This window comes from Syngnathoides biaculeatus, chromosome 6 (genome assembly GCF_019802595.1).
Source record: "Syngnathoides biaculeatus isolate LvHL_M chromosome 6, ASM1980259v1, whole genome shotgun sequence".
In the NCBI taxonomy this organism is placed as follows: Eukaryota; Metazoa; Chordata; class Actinopteri; order Syngnathiformes; family Syngnathidae; genus Syngnathoides; species Syngnathoides biaculeatus.
In genome coordinates, this window is record NC_084645.1 from 19,363,284 (window position 1) to 19,378,294 (window position 15,011).

Here is a 15,011-nt window from a genome sequence, read left to right on the forward strand (position 1 = left end):
TACTCGTTCATTGGGCCGTGGAGAAAATGGAGTCCCGGTCATCGTTCCATGCCGTCGGAGTCCGCTCGGCCTCCATTACGGAGTCATATGCGGCATTTGCTGTATCTTTTGGAGCCCCCCCCCCCCCCCCCAATCCGCTGACTTTTGTCAGGCATCTCGACGCATTCTGGTGGAACTGCCTGCAAGTGTGCGGCCTGCACTTCCATCTCACAATGGCGTTGAATAAAATGCACAGGGGGAAATTCGTCTGTCTCTGACGTCTTTTGGGCAACCTCGCGTGTGTGCCATTTGTGCGATTTACCCGCGATGACCTCCGTCGGATTCGTCACCAGCTTTGGAAAAAGTCATGTTTGCAGGAAGAAAGGGAATCGCATTACATGACTCCGAAGAAGAAGAAGAAGAAGAAGAAGAAGAAGAAGAAGAAGAAGAAGGGTGAGCAGCTGCCGTATTTCCGCAGATGTCTTTCCTTTTCTCAGATTCAAACTCATTTCTGAGCCAATACGACTGAGCCCAATGTAGCTGCATTCACGCCAAGCGGATGACTTACAATTTTGTACGGTAGAGTGCAATGTTTTTCTTGGGGGGGGGGGGGGGGGTGGGGGGGGGTGTTGCATTTCTATGCCAACATCTGAGAAAGTAGCCAAAAATTAGCACACTACTTTTGGCCGCTCTTCCGCTGAAACGAATACATTCATTTTTCTATTCTACGGTCAACGGTGGAAGCAGGTGAAGAGCATCTTTTGCTTCCCGGCTAAAGTTTATGTAGTACCGTGGTTGACTTTACAGCCGTCCAGATCAGGTTCAGTTCCCGGCCACTCAGACTCAACCTTCGCAGTTTGCCTTTTGCTCAAAGTCCGCCGCCGGGATACCGGTCCCGATTCCCAGCACCCGGAACGAGAGCAAATGGACGGACGGACGGACGGACAGATGGACGCATGCAAGTGAAAGTCTCCTTTTAGGAAATGGCAACAGGCTTACTTGCCTCAAGCACCTGACAACAAAACTGTTTGGAGTTTGACTGGCGGCCACCGTGGACCCGTGAAAGGAACACTAAACTTGAATGAGAGTGAAGATCATTAACAGACGGGGACGGCTCCGTCAATTGATCACTGGCCCCTTCGAGGTAAAGGCTGTCTTTCAATGACGCCTGGAGGATTTCACCGTCGTGGACCCAGGGGTCTCCGTTTCAGTCGCAATACCGGACGGAGCTGTTGCAAGAAAACCCGAAGAGAAGATGCGCGACTTGCATCACGAGGGAGCAGAGGGACGCTCAGGAACCAAATCTCCGTCTCGGGGTTTCCCCACATCAACACTTACTTGCCGCTAATATTCAGATCTGAAGGCAACGTCTTTTTTTTTTTTTTTTTGTAAGCATCAAAGCGCCATGGCCCCGGCCCGCTCTGGCGGGGAAACGCCGGACCCTGTGTATCTCGGTCAAGGGACTCGGCCTGAAATGAAACACTGCCTGTTTTTCCATCAGAGGGGAAACCAGAACACCCACTCAAAGCCCACAACACAACAACACAAACTTTGTCCCCATTCTCAACAACTCAATTAGATCTTTTCTTCGCCGCGATCCCAGTCCTTCACCACAAAATGTGAAGGTACCCGATTGATCAAATCTACAGCTTCCTTTCCTGTTGCCATTTAACGCGTCACTGATGAGAAGTGGGCAGAAACCATCGTAACGCCGGAAGACTCAATCCAGATCATGGAGCATTAAAGAGAACGCGCTGTAAAGAGGGCGCGCGGCTTTCTTCGGTGCGAAGAAAACACTCATCGGGAAGACCCAAACAAATGCGTAAAGGTGTGTAATTGTGCATAAACAGTTGGGGGAAAAACACGTCTCACGTTGTTTTCCTTCATGGCGTCGTACAACTCGGAGTTTGAAGCAAATGTCGCCACCCGGAAGACACATCAGGATAATTAGGACAGGAGCCCCACTGCGGCAGGTCTTGCCAGTCGCCCCGAGCCGCTGTCTTCGCGACGCCATCGGCGGCTAGCGAGGACGCGGTTGTCTGCGGCAACCGAAGAAGCGGAAGATGGACGTGCGGCGCGGGAACAGTCCACACGTGCACGAGCGCTAACGACACGCTCACGCGCGCGCGCTGCCCAGAGCTGAGCAAACAATTCAGTGGAACAACACTCTGGAGAGCGTACGGACACGGGATCCATTAGCAACTGGCGGCGTACACGCGCCCCACCCCGCCCACACTGCAGCAACTTTACGTTAGCGCCAAGCAGAGGAAATCATTTCTGGGATCCGATACGGCCTCCGCTACCGTGGCAAGCGACGCCCTGGAAACGTCGACTGACAGAGAAGAAGAAAAAAAAAAACGGCTCGTCTTTGCGGTCGGCTATTTGGAACTTGACCAAAGGTTTCTGGGAAAAAAGACGCCGCCGCGCAAGACCTCGGGCGGACCACCGTACAAAGTCGACACCGGCGGGCGGAATCCTCGGCTGCTCTTCAGGACATTGAGAAACGCGGGGCCTCTTTCTGTAGCCAGACCATTCGAAATTGAGGATTTCAGTAGAACCAAAAAATATTGGAAAAATCATTCCCTTCCTTACTGTGTGATGATGATGATGATGATTATATGATCAGAATATTGATATTGAGGGGGGCAGAATCCCAAATCTGATGTGTGCTCAACGTAGACCTTTTTAAATTTGAAAGGTTTATTTGTCATTTGCAACGTGCAAATCTAGATGCAGTCCAACGGGCCACGACGACATCGACCGTGCAACTTTTTTAAGATGCCAGATGCGAAACCGAACGCTGAATAATGGAAACGGATTGAAGTGGAGCAAGTCAATAATTAAGTGGATCCTTTGGCGTGGGGCTGCAGCGGCCCGTTGCACGAGCGGGCCGAGAAGGCTTAGGTGACAGCGCGGAAGAATGTAGCACAGAGTGGGTTCGGCATCCAGAAATACGTCAGGCGATGGCACGTTTGCCTCCGAGTTGTGAGGTTGCGGGTTCCGCTCCCGCCTCGCCTGTGTGGAGTTTGCATGTTGTGCCCGTGCCCGTGCCCGTGCCCGTGCGGCTTTCCTCTGGCCACTGCGCTTTCCTACCACATCTCCAAAACACGCATGATTGGAAATTGCCCGTAGGGATGAGTGTTGACTGCAAAAGTTCGTTTGGCAACGTGTGAACTGCGACCGGTCGAGGGCGTGGCCCGCCACGGTCGGTTATGCTGTATATCGGCCTCCGTCATGTAAGGTAGCAATTGCTCAACCACGGTCCTCTCCAAAAGTCTTTTCATCATGATAAGGAATAATACCGCGGTTACATTGGCCCTTTTCTGAAAAGACATGGACAGAAAATACATCCCGCCCGATGGGATTCAGGCGCCAGACACCCTCAACTGGTCGCCAGCCGGTCAGCGTTAAGAATTTGATGGAGCTGCATGAAACATTTTTAAAAATGACCACTTTGATTTGAAAAAAAAAAATACTCACTTGATCTCGCTCCTGCCATTCTCCTGAAAGTGGCCCCAGTGCCAATGTGGCCCCGCGTTGCTAACAGCGCAATTCAATGAAATCCAAGACAAAAACTGTGGACCGAGATAATACACTACATCGGACTCATGTGGTTGGATGCACGCAAGAGACGTTTGGAAGAACTCAACCTGAGGGAAGGGAAGCACCATGCGCGCAAAGCTCAAGAAGAAGCCAAATCTCTCCAGGCATCGTTGGCCTCCTACCTTGCTCCTGATCTGTCCCGAGGTGGACACCTTCCGGATGAGTTTCTGGGGACCCTCCTGCTCCACCTCGCTGTCTGAAGACTCGTCGGCACCGGCGGACACCGAGACGGCCCCCACCACATGGGGGTGATGGAGCGTCGGCGCGGACCCGGGACCCTTATCGGGATCCTGTGGGGGGGGGCGACAAGAGCGTGTCAGGACCGAGCGGCTTGGGCTCTCTCCGCCGCTCCCTTCCGGTTCGGGGAGTCCGGGGAAGACCGGGGAACACCGACACTCTTAAACGACGCCAAAACAAAACAAAACAAAACAAAACAAACAAACCCCCCCCCCATGCGGACGGAACTCCACCGAGCATCGTCCGAGCCGCGAGCCGTTCCCGGCTAAAGACGCGGTCGGAAGGGGTTCGCTCGAAGCCCCCGTAAGGCGACTGCTAAAGTCTTCCAATGTGGCGCTGCACTCACCAGCTCCTCCCAGGCAGGGCTGCGGCTGTCATGGCCAACATCCTCCATGAGCTCTCCTGCCTCTCGCTGGAGCTCCTCTGCGGGGAGAGCGGACGCCGAGCTCGGCCGAGACGAGCTTCGACTTGACGCTGCTCACACGCGTCGGACGCCCACCTCCCTCCCTGCCTGCCTGCCTGCCTGCCTGCCTGCCTGCCTGCCTCCCTGCCTGCCTCCCTCCCTCCCTCCTTCCCTCTCTCTCTCTCCCTCCCTCCCTCCTCCGAGGAACCTCCACAGGCACCCACGTCAGCCGGGCACGTTCGGGCGACACGCGTCTGCTTGGATGACGTCACGACGTTCTCCTTCCCAAACGTGATCCAAATACATCCGTGCATCGAGCGTTGCCGCGGTTGACTTTGGCAATGGAGTTGCTTCCAGTTTCAACCAGAATCGGTCCATTTTCAGGAGTGGCTTCTCCACAGGGGGGTCGCGGGCCTGCTGAGGCGAGAGGCTCGAAGGCGGGGTCACAGCCAGTCGAAACAAAACAATCGCTGGCCTGCGTCCTTTTGGCATGTGAGACCACAATCGCAATGCGGCGTGCAGGCAAGGGCGGGACGCGCCTGAGACGAGATTCGGACCGGCGCTTCTCAAAAGTGCAAAGTGCCGAGCGAGAGCGGCGCAATTTACGCAACATCGCTCGGGAGCTCGGTCAACGTTACGGCAAAAGCTCGCGGCTTTTTCCAGATGAAAAAAACACTTTGCCGACGAGATTAGGTTTGTCAAAATCGAGAGTAGATTGTTGGCGCTTGGGGCGCATATTTGGAAAATATCGGTCACGCGCGGGACGACAACGGAAAGGCACGTGACCGGAAGGAGCCAATCGCAGAGCTCGTCGTTCCAAGGGGGAACTGAGATGGGGGAAACAAATGTGCTTTTGAGTGTATTCTTGAAATTCTATCCATTTCTAAAAGGACCATTCATTTTCCTAGCCCCTTATCCTCACAAGGGATACATTTTCTTCCAGTAAGGTAATGAATTACAATTGCATCAATGTTGTGGTTACATTTCGGAACACGTTATCGTTACTCCAACAATTTCCGGGGCCGTGAAACGTACGCCCCGGGGGCCGGAACCGGCCCATCTGGGTGTCCAATCTGTTACTGTTTTTCGACAAGAGTAAATTTTGCCCACCATTGATCGCGCTGACGACCTCAAAAGTGACCCCCTGCCGATCGAGTGACATTCTGACAATGACAGCTGATGTTGATGAACGTGCGGAAGCCGACTTGGTATCGACTGCTGCGCCACGTTTGCGCTGTAAAAAAAATACCTTTCAATGAAAATAAATCCCTACTGTCAAAATAAATATTTGAAGACTGACCATTGCAAGAAGTCAGTCAACAGAGACTTCCTTGATTTTCCAGCACTACCGCAACTTGCACGTATTTGGATGAAGACGGGCGGCTATGAGGAAATTCACGTCAATCTGAAATGACAAACACGCGTTCACCTTTGGGCAATTGACAGCCCCCGTGCCAAAGCCGAGGCCCGGGGGCCGGCATCTTGGTTTAGGGCCCACCGAAGCAAATACGATTCCCTCAGTCACGTTTCTTGCCAAATTGATTTCTTCCTTTCATTTTGCCAGAAAATATGCAGCAAAGTTTTCATTTCTCTTCATTTGTCACAGCTACGACAAGTCACTTTCCACCACATCCTTTCCGAGCAGAAATTGACCAGTAATTGTATTTGTCATCTGCAATTAGCGAGGGAGCAGCCCAGGGTGTACCCCGCGCCTCGCGCAAAGTCAGCCGGGGTTGGGCACCGGCGCGCCCGCAATCCCGCTGAGGATAAGCGTGACGGAAAAGGGATGGATGGACTCTGACTTTGACTTCAAATGGAACGCAACGCGACGTTCGTCATAACTGGCTTTTAAAACAAATGTTTATAATATCCAGCCATCGGAGAGCCATTTGCGAATGAGCTGATAGGGACACAAACATGCGACTTGCAGAAATGCAACAACATGTAAAAAATAAACCTTCCTGATGGATGGATGAAAATACACGGTCAATTCAATAATACGTTTCTCGTGTGTAAATAATTCAAATCATTACCGATGCGCGGCGGATCAGGTGGAAAGCGTTGGCCTCGCGGTTCCGAGGACCCGGCCCTCCCTGTGTGGAGTTTGCATGTTCTCTCCCTGTGCCTGCGTGGCTTTTCTCCGGGTGGGCACTCCGCTTTCTTCCCACGTCCCCAAAGTGCGCAACATTAATTGGAGATTCGAAATTGCCCCCGTTTGTTTGTCTCGGTGCGCCCTGCGTTCGGCCGGCAAGCGGTTCACCGTGTGCCCCGCCTCTTGCCCGAAGATAGCCGGGATGGGCTCCGAGCACTCCCGGCGAACTTGTGAGGATAAGCGGCACCGATGACGAAGGGGTGCACTACGACATTGTAAAATCATGTCGCATTTATGATAGACAGTGGGCCCACCACTTGTCATTTTCGAGTTCTTGTTATTTAGAACTACGTGGGTGCAATTGAATTGAACGGCTACTATTGCAACGATACACGTGCATGAGTCCAAAGGCAGTAACACAGTTTCCTTATATATGAATACAGATATAACGCCGGATGTTTTGTGTGTAAAACTTCACTTTTCGCTGAAGACGTAATTTACGTGTTGGGATACGATTCTCGTCTTTTCATCACGTTGTATACTCTCCAGCGCGGAGCCCAGTAAGAGCGCACCGATTTTCCATTGACACGCGCGTCATCGCTACGTGATGACGTCGGAACTTCCTCGGAAGCCACTTTTCGTTCCGAGCTTGTTCCCGCACGAAACATTGATGTCGCGGACCCGCTTGTCCGTCTTGGAAAACGTTCCGGCTCGCGAAAGCAAAAAAAAAAAAAAAAAAAGGAGGTGACATGTAACCGGCCGGCGCAGGTGCGACCATTTTCTTGGGGGCAACGTCCAATTTAACGCCAATGCGATGTTGCGGAGGCCCACGGCTGCGGCGGTCGCCGCCGGGAGGATGCGGACTGTTTTGGGCGCCGTGTTGGGGAAGGACGGCTGGATGCGGAGGAGCCATGAGGTCAAACTCGTCAGCACGGCGTCGGGTAAAGTTCGCTGACCAAAACGACGACCAAAAACGATCATCGGTCATCAGTCATCACTGTCAGCGTCGGCGTCGGCGATTACGTCGAACTAACCTCAGTTGGCTGTTGTGATTTCGACATTTCATTTACACGCCCAACTTGTTCCACATCACATCTGTTGGCATTAGCCAGACGCTGTTGACCTTGTGTGTGCAGGTGAGACCGTGACGATTGGAGATATTTCCTACCAAGTGAAAAGACCACGCAACCCCGAACTGGTTCCCGTCAAACACAGTTACGCCGCCCGACGAGATCCAGAAGCCTCACAAGTTGGCTCAATTTCTGCTCTTTAGTTTCAGACTTCCTGCCCCAGGCCGTGGCGCAGCACCTGCGATGGATTATGCAGAAAGACCTCTTGGGCCAGGATGTATTTCTCATCGGACCCCCGGGACCCTTGAGGAGAACCGTAGCCATGCAATACCTTGTGAGTACGCTCGCATGAGGCCGTCCGGTCGCCAGGGGATTGCAGTCCCATCCGACACGCTTGAGTCCGTCGGAGACCTCTCGGCGGGTCGTCCAAATGCTCGCCGGAGAGAAAAACCCGCTGTCACAAAAGTTGACGTGGACGTCGTTCGGGTGGACGGCTCCTCGGCCGGGGCCGAGCCGTCCCGGCCCGCTCCGGTCGAGTTTGTCCGTCCGTCCAAATGTTTTGCTTTCCTGCGTGAAGCACAAAATGGAAATTTTGACGAGCGCATTCCGATGAATCTGCTTATTTCAAGCCTCGTTCAAAGAAATGCAGGGAATTCCCAGCGTCAGCGGCGTCGTAGAATTGTTGAAAGAAAATGCAAATCAATCAATACAAAAGCACACATTTCTTATTCAGTTCTGAAAAGAAAAGAAGGCCGTCATGAATGTCCTCCTCTGCTTTGCGCTCATCTTTCTTGGTTCTGTTTGCATTTTGAACCAAGACGCCGCCTCGCTTTTCTTTGTAGGAGTTGACCAAACGCGAAGTGGAGTACGTCGCCCTGTCCAGGGACACCACGGAGACCGATTTGAAACAAAGGAGAGAGATCCGGGCCGGGACAGCTTTCTACGTGGACCAGGTAGGCAGGCTCCGGTCCGGTCCGCTGCAGACGTGTAGAATTTTGGAGCGCTTAGTGCCCAGCTCCCGGTTGACTCCTTCGGCGCCCTTGAGCGAGGCTCCGTTCCCTGGCCTGAGTGTGAAGTAAATGTGCTAAAGGCGACGTTGCCGTGCCGACGGAGTTCCGAGAGGGTTCCAAAATCAAATTCACGTCCATGATAACTGCATTGAAATATGTACTGTATTGGCTTGGGAGTCTTTATGCATTTGAAAATGTTTTTTTATTTATTGAATGAGTGAGGATAAATCACCAGTGAGTGATTTTGTGGTTAGGTCCTGCTAAAAAGGAAAAAAAAAAAAATCAAAAATGGGAAATGATTGGAACATTAATATGCAGTGATTGGGGGGGGGGGGGCGTCCACGGTACATAAAATATGCATCCGTCACTTTTCTTTTGCGCTTGCCGGAGCCCGTCAGGTGCTTGAGCGCTTTTGGGTCAGCTGCGTGGCTCACGTTTCCACTTGTGGGCAACGCGCTAACGTCTTCGCTGAACCCGGCATTTGTTCGAGCGCCGACCAAAAGCCTCAGCAAGCGCGGCCAGAACAGGCAAACTCCCTCCCGCAAGTTCTGGTGTGTCAGGCGGCCCGATATACAGAAAAAAGAAATAGTTTCCCCTCACCCTAATCGTGAAACAAACGTCAACGTCGGACAGATATAACCCAAGAGAACTGAAAATCCTGCTTTGAATTGCTCATTTGATTTCTATGTTGAAATCTTATCAATGGGAATCAATGAGCCCCTCTTGAAGGAAAAGTAAAACCCACCCGGCACAAAACGTGAAAATGGCTTTTTCCAGAGCGCAACGGATCCCGGAAGATAAAAGTTTAACTGCGAGCGCTCGGAACCGTAACCTTGGGCCAATGTTGCCATATGCAGAGTCAAAACCACAAGAAAAACATCTCCAGCTCGCGCCCATAAATTGCCTTCTCGAGCTACACGTGGGGCCCGAAACTACGCCGCACCTTTCGGAGTTTGTTCTGGAAACACCCGTCGGGTTTTTTCGGGTCATTTGATTGTTGAACTTGAGTCGAACGTCACCGCGGCAGATTTCAGAGTTCAACGGCGCCTGATGTGGGAAAACACAAATCCAAAACTAGATTGCGCACGGCACGTTTGAGAAGTGAAGAAAGTAGCGGGCGGGATGAGCGGACTTTTTTTTTTTTTTTTTTTCTTTCTCCTAATATAAAATGAATACTTCATTAAGACAACGTTCGTCGGATAACTGTAACGCGGCCGGACGGAATGTGTGTCATCCGGCCAGCGCCTCCTCCGCACGAGAGCGGCAAACTCTGCCTGTTGCCGTGGAAACGGGCACAGGACAATCTTGTTTTATTTTGGCGAGAAGCTGAGCACAAAGAAACGATCAAGAAGGAAGGAGATTTCACCGGCGCACATTCCGTCCATCGCGGGGGACACCCGGGACTGGTCGCCGGCCGATCGCAGGGCGCGCGGAGACAGACGTCAGTCGCACTCGCGGTTTGGAGTCTCAAATGAGTGTTGCGTGTTTTTGGGTTGTGTGGGAGGAAAGCGGAGCGGCCACCCGGAGAACGTGCGGACGGCGCGCAGTCCTCAGAAGTGTGAGGCCGACGCGCTAAGCGGTTGCATGGACGTCCCAATTTGCTGCCACGCAGTTGAGCGAAGATAGCTCGGAGAGGCTCAACAGAAAAGGGACGCTTGGACGGGCCCGATTTGGAAAGGAGTTGGAGTGTCAACTAGAATATCGGCGGCCATCCCTCAGAGATCCGTGCTCATTCGGAGTCCTACATTCGCTCGGAACGGGTCAATTCCCGCGCGAACGCCGGCACACTTCCGCCATGGCGTCGTGTTTTTTTTTTTTTTCTTTTTGGCCTCGCCACTTAGCAGTCACTTTTGTCGGGCATCCATCCCTGACTCAGTTCGCCATTTCCGCACCGGCTCCGTCGGAAGTCAAGTGAGGCTTGAGTCTGGCTGCTAACGGCAAGCCGGGTGTTTATTATCCATTTATTAGACAAGCTTCACTGTTGCTGGCGGAACACGCAACCCGGCGCTCCGAGCTGACCCTGCATCAAGTGACTCTGACTGAGCATACGAGGAGGAGTCCACAAATAAAAGGACAACCTTTCTTGACGCGGGTTTTGGACCAGCAGCAGCTCATCGCGTGCGTTATTAACATACACGTTTTCTTTACGGTTTAGAGTTGAAGCAGAGTAGAAACAGAAGGGCCAAAGTCAAATCAGGGCATGACAGGACCTACCGCCCCGCAAGATCCAGTGGCCATTACGGCACAATTTAGCATTTATGACAAGGTCCAATCACTGGAGGCATAATTTTGGTATGATTCGGGCATTTCTGCCACAATCTCGGGCGGTTTAAACGGGATCTCGAGTCGTCATTCGGTGACGTGCAATTAGGTTGTGAAAACGTATGAAGCCACTTCAAGAAGCTCATCGTACCCTCGGACCCTTTGAACGGGACTCGCCGAGCTCGCGGGTTTGTTCCGATAGAAGGCAAATGAAAATAAAGGAGCCGAGCGTCTTTGGAGTCCCCGAGAACCCCTCAATGCGGTTTCCCCCCAAAGGCCCTGACCGGCCTCGCGAGGACTTGACTTGAATTGTTTTTAGGGATTATCGCTCACGGATGGAAAAAGCAAAATCAGCGGTGGTTCCAAAGCCGCGTCGCTTTGCCACCATTCGACGAGAACAGTTTGGAACACGTCGGCCTCCCTCGCCGTGTTTGTTTTTCTAGCTGGACGCGGGCCGGCTCCGACCGCTCAACGGCTTTTTGCCCAAAAGAGTCGCCCCGCGTCCCGCACGGAAGCGCCTGCCTTCTAAAAATAGAACGGCAAACATTGATTGGTCGATGTCGTTGGTTTCTCGCTCAGTGCGCCGTCCGGGCCGCCACTCGGGGGCGCGTTCTGGTTCTGGAGGGTCTGGAGAAGGCGGAGAGGAACGTTCTGCCCGTGCTCAACAACCTGCTGGAGAACCGAGAGATGCAGCTGGAGGACGGCCGCTTCCTCATGGCGGCCGAGCGCTACGACAAGCTGCTGCAGGTTGGTTTTTCCCTTTGGCTTTTCAACTCATATCATCTTGATACAGGAGATGTTCTTTTTCTATGATGATTTTATTCCTTCGATGCAAACCGCAAGATAAGATTTTGTGGCCCCCGCCCTGATATGAAAGTTTAATGTTAGTGCAGCCCTGGAGTTTTACATGAATGGGACTTTTGCAGTGTTGTGTGCAAAGCCAACCAATCACGATGGCGTATGTGGCTCTCGGCCACCTGCGAGCAGAGAAATATTTTCAATCCAGTCGTACAATCAGTCCAATTAATTAATGTTGTGAGTTTGTGGGGATGTGGGGGGGGGAAAACCGCAGTGCCCACCCGGAGAAAAGCCGCACGGGCACGGGGAGGACGAGCAACCTCCACGCAGGCGGGGCCGGGATTTGAATCCCGAACCTCAGAGGTGTGAGGGCAACGGTCCAAGCGGTTGCACCACTGTGCTGCCTCCTAGTTTATCTTCATGCGTTGAATGGTTTTTTTTTTTTCCCCTTTGAGAAGATTGAATTGTCATGGAAATTGGCCCCGACACTGCGGCCCGGCCTCAGCCGGACGCTGCCTCCGGCGGCCCCGAGGTCAATTGACTTTGAGAGCCCTCAAATCAAGGTCGTGTTTTCGAGGCACTTTGACCTCTGTGGGATTAAAACGAATGTGCTAGCAACTTTGACTTCATTGTACGAGTGCATCTTCATATTTACTGTTTACTTTTCAAATGGGCTTGCCTTTTTTCTGAACGTTTCCATTCTACAAAGGAATCTCTTTAGGACTTTGTTTTGTCCAAAAACGGACTGTCTCTCTTTTCGTCACGATGTAGACGTGTTATTCCTTCATTTTCTTGAGGTTTCAGGCCGAAGGTTGACCTTTTAACCTCGGAAACTTTGGTCCCTCGCCCCTGAAATTGTGTCCTTTTAACTTCGAGAGCTCCCTCGTGGAGCAACCGCTGGAACTTCTTCCCTTTCTTAGCGACGTATCGGCGTCTTTCCGGCAGCCAGTTTTACTTCAAGCGTTTCCACGTGACCCGATCTCGTCCGACGACGCGCTCCACATTGAATCGGAAAAGCCGCGTGACGGGCGCCCGCTCCGTCGAGAGCGTCACGCCGTTTGTCGAAATGGAGATCCGTCGTGCGCTTTGATGTGCTTATCTGAAAAAGCGCCTGATGAGAACAACTCGGTTGCCATCTTGTACAACCGTCGCGGCGTTTTATCGATGGCCGTCTGGCCTCATACGCACACTTTCTCAGATTACGGGGAAGATCCTTCAGTCTGACATTCCAGCAGCTGCCGTGGTCCGCTCGGAGAAGACAAACGATGGCTTGCCGCTTTTAGCGAGCTCATCGAGGTTCCCGTCAGTAATCTGGCCGTGTGGGCAGACGGAGTTTTTGTCGGCCCAAATTGAATGTTTGTGTATTCCGGTTGAGGCCTTCCAATGGAGCATTTTCATTTGGCAGCGATTGGAATTGCAAGAGAAGGCGCCGTGTCACCCGCCCTGCTGTTTGACTCTTTTCCAACCCGTAGGAGCACACGAAAGAGGAGCTGGACGACTGGAAGATCGTCCGCGTAAGCGAGGACTTTCGGGTCATCGCCCTCGGACTTCCTGTGCCCAAGTACAGAGGCAACCCGCTGGATCCTCCCCTCCGCTCTCGCTTCCAGGCCAGAGACGTCTATTGCCTCCCGTTTAAGGTAGGTTTCCGTTTAGCAAAAGAAAGCAGACGGCATCCCTAACAGTCCCTGATATTTGTCTTCAGGACCAGTTGGAGCTGTTGTACGCGGCAGCACCCAACGTAGCGGCACACAGGTGAACGCTTCTCCTCACCCGCCCGAACCTGTCCCGGCTTTCGTCACTGGACGCAGGGCGCAACCATTCACACCCGCGTTATGTTAACACATTTCAAGTCTTTATAATTAAATAAATACATAATTAGTGGGCCAAAAAAAATGCTTTCAGAAGGCCAGAAGGAAAAAAAAATAAATATATATATATATACAAATCCGTGAAACCAAACAACCATGAAAGAGTCCTTTGTACAAACTCGGCCGACGAAGGCCGATGACGTTGGGACCTTGTGTTCAGCATCCGTAAAAACGTCATTTAATGATTTGCAAATCATGTTCAATCTATATTTAATTGAATACACTACGAAGACAAACCAGTAAACTTACTTGAGCAAGTAATCATGAACGTAGAATGTTATGGCTGCAGCACATTCCAAAAAAGATGGGACGGGGGTCACATTTTCGACTGTGTTACGTTACCTTTTCTTTTGACAACGTTAAATAAACGTTTGGCAACTGAGTACACTAATTAGTGAAGCTTTGTCGGTGGAATTCTTTTTCTTCTTTTTGCGTGATGGACAGCTCCGGTTGTTCAACCGTCCGGGCTCTCCGTTGTCATATTTTACACCACTTCACAATGCGCCTGTGTATATTTTCAACGAGAGGCTGGTCTGGACTGCAGGCGGGCCAGCTTGGTACCTGCACTGGTTTACTACAGAAACACACGGTTGTACAACTGCAAAATGTGGTCAGGCCTGGTCTTGCTGAAATAAGCAGCGGCGTCCGTGAAAAGACGTTGCTTGGATGGCAGCATATGCTTCTCCAAAGCCTGTACGTATATCCCCGCTTATTTGAGAATTCGGGGGTATTCAAACAAAACAAAAACCCTCAAATTCTGGCAGTCCGCGATTTGCGGCTCTTGTGGAGCGGGGGGTCCGCCGCGTGCGTCTCTATTTGCATATGAATTGAAGCGCGTGTACTTTGTGTACGTGTGTGTGTGTGTGTCAGGGTGTCCCAACTGCTGTCACTTGGTACCACGCTGTGCTCCCAGGAATCAGCCAACCTGAGCCTTCCTGACTTCCCTGTGGACAACCTCCTTCCTGCCTTGAAGGTTCTGGTGAGGACTCCTTTAAATGTCTACGCTCCGTCTCTTAAGAGTAGCCGAAGCTCGAGATGATCTCCGCGTTGTGTCGGCACAGAACGTCTTCCCCATGATGTCGTCGCAGCAGCTGGTCCAGAGACTTTACCCCTACCGTAGTATGTTGGGCAAGGACGGGCGCGGCGCTGTGGAGACCGTCCTCAGTGTGAGACGGCTTTGGGCGTCGGCCCGTTTGCGCCTCGTTGTGGGCCAAACGATGAATGCGGATGTTCAAGTGTTGTGACGCTTGCACAGAAATTTGAGCTTGCGGACGGCCGTGACGACGCATCGAGCGGCGCCGTCGTCGTCAACGTGTCCAGAAGCGGCGGTGTGGAGGCCCGTGCGGACGTCACCCTGCGTTTTGCAGAGAAAGACGTGACGTTTCAGGTAGACACTTTTGGCGTACGAAACGCACTCACATTTCATTTCCAATGCGCTTTTGCGATATCCCGCTTCAATGATTACGCCTTCGCGTCGGTCCGGGATCGTTTTTCGTCGGCTTTTGCCGAACATTTGTTAGTGTGAGGTCCTCAGACGTGGGGAAAAGAGAGCCTCCATCACCGATGCGAGAGCCGTAAAAAGCGTCGGTCCGAGTCCCGTGTTGCATGCGAGCCTCCCTTTTAAAAGGCACAGACAAATACAATCCATTTTTTTTTTTTTTTTTTTTTTTTTTTTTCTGCGTTCAGGTA

At 52.1% G+C, this 15,011-nt stretch overlaps 2 protein-coding genes across 9 annotated transcripts in view; one reads left to right on the forward strand and one right to left on the reverse strand.

The window, feature by feature from the left end:
* Positions 1–4,382, reverse strand: part of dgkh (diacylglycerol kinase, eta) — a 36,071-nt gene extending 31,689 nt beyond the window's left edge. For 5 of the 7 annotated variants that reach the window (XM_061823973.1, XM_061823972.1, XM_061823969.1 and 2 more), the window contains exons 1-2: positions 4,166–4,381; positions 3,705–3,872 (exon numbers count right to left, since the gene is read on the reverse strand). In XM_061823973.1, the coding sequence (XP_061679957.1) occupies positions 3,705–3,872; positions 4,166–4,213 (216 nt within the window). In that variant the 5' untranslated portion in view covers positions 4,214–4,381. Of the gene's footprint in view, positions 1–3,704; positions 3,873–4,165 lie in introns of all 7 variants that reach the window. The other 2 variants (XM_061823970.1, XM_061823971.1) reach the window with 1 other exon arrangement.
* Positions 4,383–7,016: 2,634 nt separating this feature from the next.
* Positions 7,017–15,011, forward strand: part of vwa8 (von Willebrand factor A domain containing 8) — a 37,016-nt gene continuing 29,021 nt past the window's right edge. For both annotated transcript variants that reach the window (XM_061821952.1, XM_061821954.1), the window contains exons 1-10: positions 7,017–7,255; positions 7,451–7,528; positions 7,588–7,718; positions 8,227–8,337; positions 11,236–11,403; positions 12,927–13,091; positions 13,157–13,206; positions 14,193–14,301; positions 14,384–14,488; positions 14,578–14,709. In XM_061821952.1, coding sequence (XP_061677936.1) covers positions 7,129–7,255; positions 7,451–7,528; positions 7,588–7,718; positions 8,227–8,337; positions 11,236–11,403; positions 12,927–13,091; positions 13,157–13,206; positions 14,193–14,301; positions 14,384–14,488; positions 14,578–14,709 — 1,176 coding nt within the window. In that variant the 5' untranslated portion in view covers positions 7,017–7,128. The remainder of the gene's footprint in view (positions 7,256–7,450; positions 7,529–7,587; positions 7,719–8,226; positions 8,338–11,235; positions 11,404–12,926; positions 13,092–13,156; positions 13,207–14,192; positions 14,302–14,383; positions 14,489–14,577; positions 14,710–15,011) is intronic.